The sequence below is a fragment of the Sapajus apella genome, unplaced genomic scaffold (assembly GCF_009761245.1).
Source record: "Sapajus apella isolate SASKATOON/1434 unplaced genomic scaffold, GSC_monkey_1.0 scaffold86, whole genome shotgun sequence".
NCBI lineage: Eukaryota > Metazoa > Chordata > Mammalia > Primates > Cebidae > Sapajus > Sapajus apella.
This window is the reverse complement of record NW_022437026.1, coordinates 1,245,227-1,248,955: the sequence shown is the minus strand read 5'-3', so window position 1 is coordinate 1,248,955 and position 3,729 is coordinate 1,245,227. Positions and strand designations below refer to the sequence as shown.

General features: G+C 55.6%; 1 protein-coding gene across 1 annotated transcript; it reads right to left on the bottom strand.

Annotated features, from left to right (window-relative positions):
• Nucleotides 1-1,789: 1,789 nt before the first annotated feature.
• On the bottom strand, nt 1,790-3,044 carry LOC116534098. Its single transcript, XM_032254210.1, has 2 exons — nt 2,719-3,044; nt 1,790-2,235 (listed from the first exon to the last, which is right to left on the bottom strand). The coding sequence occupies exons 1-2, from the start codon at nt 3,042-3,044 to the stop codon at nt 2,094-2,096; spliced, it is 468 nt and encodes a 155-aa protein (XP_032110101.1). The 3' UTR covers nt 1,790-2,093.
• Nucleotides 3,045-3,729: the final 685 nt, after the last annotated feature.

The window sequence follows — 3,729 nt, the reverse complement described above, 5'->3', positions numbered from 1 at the left end:
CCCAGGCTGGAGTGCAGTGGCATGATCTCAACTCATTGCAACCTCCGCCTCCCGAATTCAGGTGATTCTCCTGCCTCAGCCTCCCAAGTAGCTGGGATTACAGGCTAGCCCTACAACTGGTTAATTTCTGTTTTTTGTTTGTTTTGTTTTTTAAGTAGATACAGGGTTTCATCGTGTTGGTCAGGCTGGTCTTGAACTCCTGACATCAGGTGATCCACCCACCTCGGCCTCCCAAAGTTCTGGGATTACAGTCATGAGCCACCGCGCCTGGCCTGGGGCTAGAGTGTTTAAGGTTTTGGAGTGAGCTGAAGTGCGGAGGTCATTGCTTGGTGAAAGAGTGCAGGCGGTGAAGTCACAGACAGGAAGAAACTGTATTCTCATGCAGATTCCATTCCTCTGTGGGGTCTCCACACTGGTGGGCTCCAGTGGTTAAGCTGGAATTTGGGATTTCAAAAACATCTTAAGCAATCGTAAACAAAAGTCTTATGATGTTTTGGGGTGTGGAGTATGGGATGTGGGCATGGTCCCTGCCGTGGGCTGGGTCCAGGATCCAAGAAAAAGAACAGGGGAGTGGTGCGTGGATTGGGGTTTGTGATGGGCAGAACCAGCTGGCACTCGTTCTGAATCTGATGCAATTGCTTGTCGAGGCACTGCTAATGTCACATGCAACAAGTGTCTTGTTAAGGGGGGAGGAGACTGTTTTCTCCAGCTCTGTACCTTCCACAGGGGCTCCAGGGGTGCAGGGCACCGGATGATGTCTGAGCTGTGCTGGGACCAGGAGGTGGTCAAGGAGAGGGGTGCCCTCTTAGCCTGCCCTAAACCCATCTGAGCTGTGTGACTCCAGGCCAGCCTCTCACCCTTGCTAGGCCTAGCAACTAGCTTAGGGCACCCTTAAACCCCAGTCTCCCCAGTCTCCCTGATACTTGTACCAGCCTGAGGGGCTGTGATTCTTAGAGGCCTGGTAGTCTGGAATGGGATGGGCTTGGTAATCTTCATTTCTCGGGATTACGCCTGTAATCCCAGAGCTTTGGGAGGCCGAGGTGAGAGCATCGCTTGAGGCCAGACGTTGAGACCAGGCTGGGCAATATAACGAGACCCCCATCTCTAACAGAAAAGGTTAAAACAAAATTAGTTGGATGTGATAGTGCATACCTATAGTCTCGGTTATTCAGGAGGCTGAGGCAGGAGGATCACTTGAACCCAGGAGACTGAGGCTGCACTGAGCCATGAGCACACCATTGCACTCCAACCTGGGAAACAGCAAAGCCATAATTAATAAATAAATAAGTGAAGTAAGTGAGTTTTTGACTGCCAGAAGAAAAGCAGTCCATGGCTGAAATCTCAGACTGTCTAAATATCAGATATACATTAATTCCTTCAAGTATTTACTGAGCATCTATTGTGTGCCAGATGGTGTCAACCTGAGTGTAAGTAGGGAATATGAATGATTGACAACGAAATAAAATAGAGTGCTTCCAATTTTAGGCAGGCTGGAAGAGAGAGGAGGAGCCAGCTTGTGCTGAGATTCAGGAGGAGAAATGCTTCTTTTTTAGAGAGGGAGTCTTCCTCTGTTGCCCAGACTAGAGTGCAGTGGCAAGATCTCAGCTCACTGCAAACTGTGCTGCCTGTGTTCATGCGATTCTCCTGCCTCAACCTCCCGAGTGGCGGATCACAGGCGTCAGCCACCAGGCCCGGCTAATTTTTTGGTATTTTTAGTAGAAGTGGGGGTTTCACCATATTGGCCAGGCTGGTTTTGAACTCCTGATCTCAAGTGATCCGCCCTCATCGGCCTCCCAAAGTGCTGGGATTACAGGCGTGAGCCGCCGTGCCTGGAGGGGAAAAATGCTCTTGGTAGGGGAAATAACTTGTGCAAAGGCGCCGAGGTGGGATCCAGCTTGACCTGTGGGTGACCAGCTTCTCTATCTGTCTTCCCACAGTGCAGCTGGGGTCTGGCGGCCACCTGCACCTGCGCATCCCCCGGGCCGCCCTGCCCGAGGGGCTCCCCGAGGCCTCCACGCTGCACCGGGCTCTGTTCCGGCTGTCCCCGACGGCTTCAAGGTCGTGGGACATGACGCGCCCGCTGCGGCGTCAGCTCAGCCTTGCAAGAGCCCAGGCGTCCGCGCTGCACCTGCGACTGTCACCGCCGCCATCGCCATTGGAGTAGCTGCTGGCAGCGTCTTGGTCCTCACGGCTCCTGTTGGAGCTGCACTTGCGGGCGCCCCCCATTCAAGCAACCTACACAGAGACACTGGAATCCAGGCCCCGACCTCAGCCCTGTGGCCGCCCTTGCCTTCACCGCTAGAGTTTACTATTAAAGCTCAGACCAGCGCAAGCCGCTTCTGAAATGGTAAAACGCAGCCCCGGTCTGGTCGCCTCCTCGGGCTGGTTGGCTGCCTCAGTTTTCCCTTCTGGGGAATGGGTAGGTAACCCCGGTGCCTAGCTGGCTTGGACGGTGAGGAGGAGACCCGGTCGTAGTTAACCCCTTCTGCTACGTCCTGGACATTTTGGGCACCCTCTTTGGCCAGGACGGGACCCTGTGCAAATAAGCGCTTGCCTTGGAAACGGCCCCGCCCCTCGACCCCGCTCCCCCCCGCCTCCCCCCGTCTCTCCCAGAACCGCGGGTCGTTGGGAAGTCCTGGGATAGGGGCTTGAAAGGCTCCCCCCCAGCTCTGGTTTGCGGTCCCCGCACAGGTGCAAGTTCTAGAGGCTCGGTCCTACCTTTTGGGTCCCACTGCCACGCTTTTGCCTCGGCGATCCTGGAAAAGCCACAGCACCCAGGGGCTGCGTCCTGGCGCACCTGGATACCAGGTGCAGCGGACAGCACACTCCGCGGTGCTTCTGGGGTCCCTGGCGTTCCTCTGGCTCTGCACCAGTGACTCAGCAGCGGGAAGAGGAACTGGTATCTGGGTGGAGAGGAGAGGGGAAGAGTGAAGACAGAGACCCGCCCCCTTGCAGGGCCTTAAGGTTCTCACGGGAGGGGGAGTGCGAGGGGGAGGGGCGGTCCAGGGTCTCACTTCCCTCTTGAGAGAGCCCAGTGACTTCATGTCGCCTATTACCACCCCAACTGACTGCCACCTCAACTCGCTTCCAAATCTCAGCTCGGTTGACTCCCAGCTCATGCAGTCATTTATTCATTTAGCAAACATCACCCACACTGGGCCCCCAAGAAGCCTTATCCCTGGCCAGATCCTCAAGGAGCTGTCTTAAGAGAGGGCAGAGCTGGACACAGACACTCCTAGTCCCATACCGTCAAGGAAGGTCCGGAGGGAAGGACAGTGTCCTGGAAGCTTCCTGGAGAAGGAGGCATTACAGTTGGGGTTCAACGCATGAGTAGTTCTCCAAGTTTCCCCAAACCTGTCATTGGCTCTCCAAACTCCTCCAAGCCTCTCCCACTGAGTTCTTGCACAATGGCATCTTTATGCTGGAGGGGACAGTGAGGGGGGTCCCAGGAGCTTGGGAAAATGTAGCTGCCTGGAATAGCACAGTTAGGAGTGGAGAGGATAGAAGGAATTGGTGGTGGGGGAAGGGGTCATGTGGAGCCAACACAGGTGCCTGGGCCGAGGGGCACTGGCTGAAGAACTCCCTCTGCAGTGAGCCTGGTGTCTGGGTGGGCAACATGGGGAGGAGGCTGAGGTCCCAGAAGCAGATGAGGGCCTGAGGCAGACTGGAGGGGTATTCGTGACAAAAGTGAGACTGAGGAAGTGGCTGGGAGATCTCTCCTGAACCTGG

What these genes read in the sequence shown, in the direction of transcription:
- LOC116534098 (XM_032254210.1), bottom strand. Translation starts at nt 3,044, where the DNA reads ATGAAGTCACTGGGCTCTCTCAAGAGGGAAGTGAGACCCTGGACCGCC. An exon ending in GTGGCAGTGGGACCCAAAAG is followed by an intron (nt 2,236 to 2,718) that starts GTAGGACCGAGC and finishes GTCTCTGTGTAG; the next exon opens with GTTGCTTGAATGGGGGGCGC.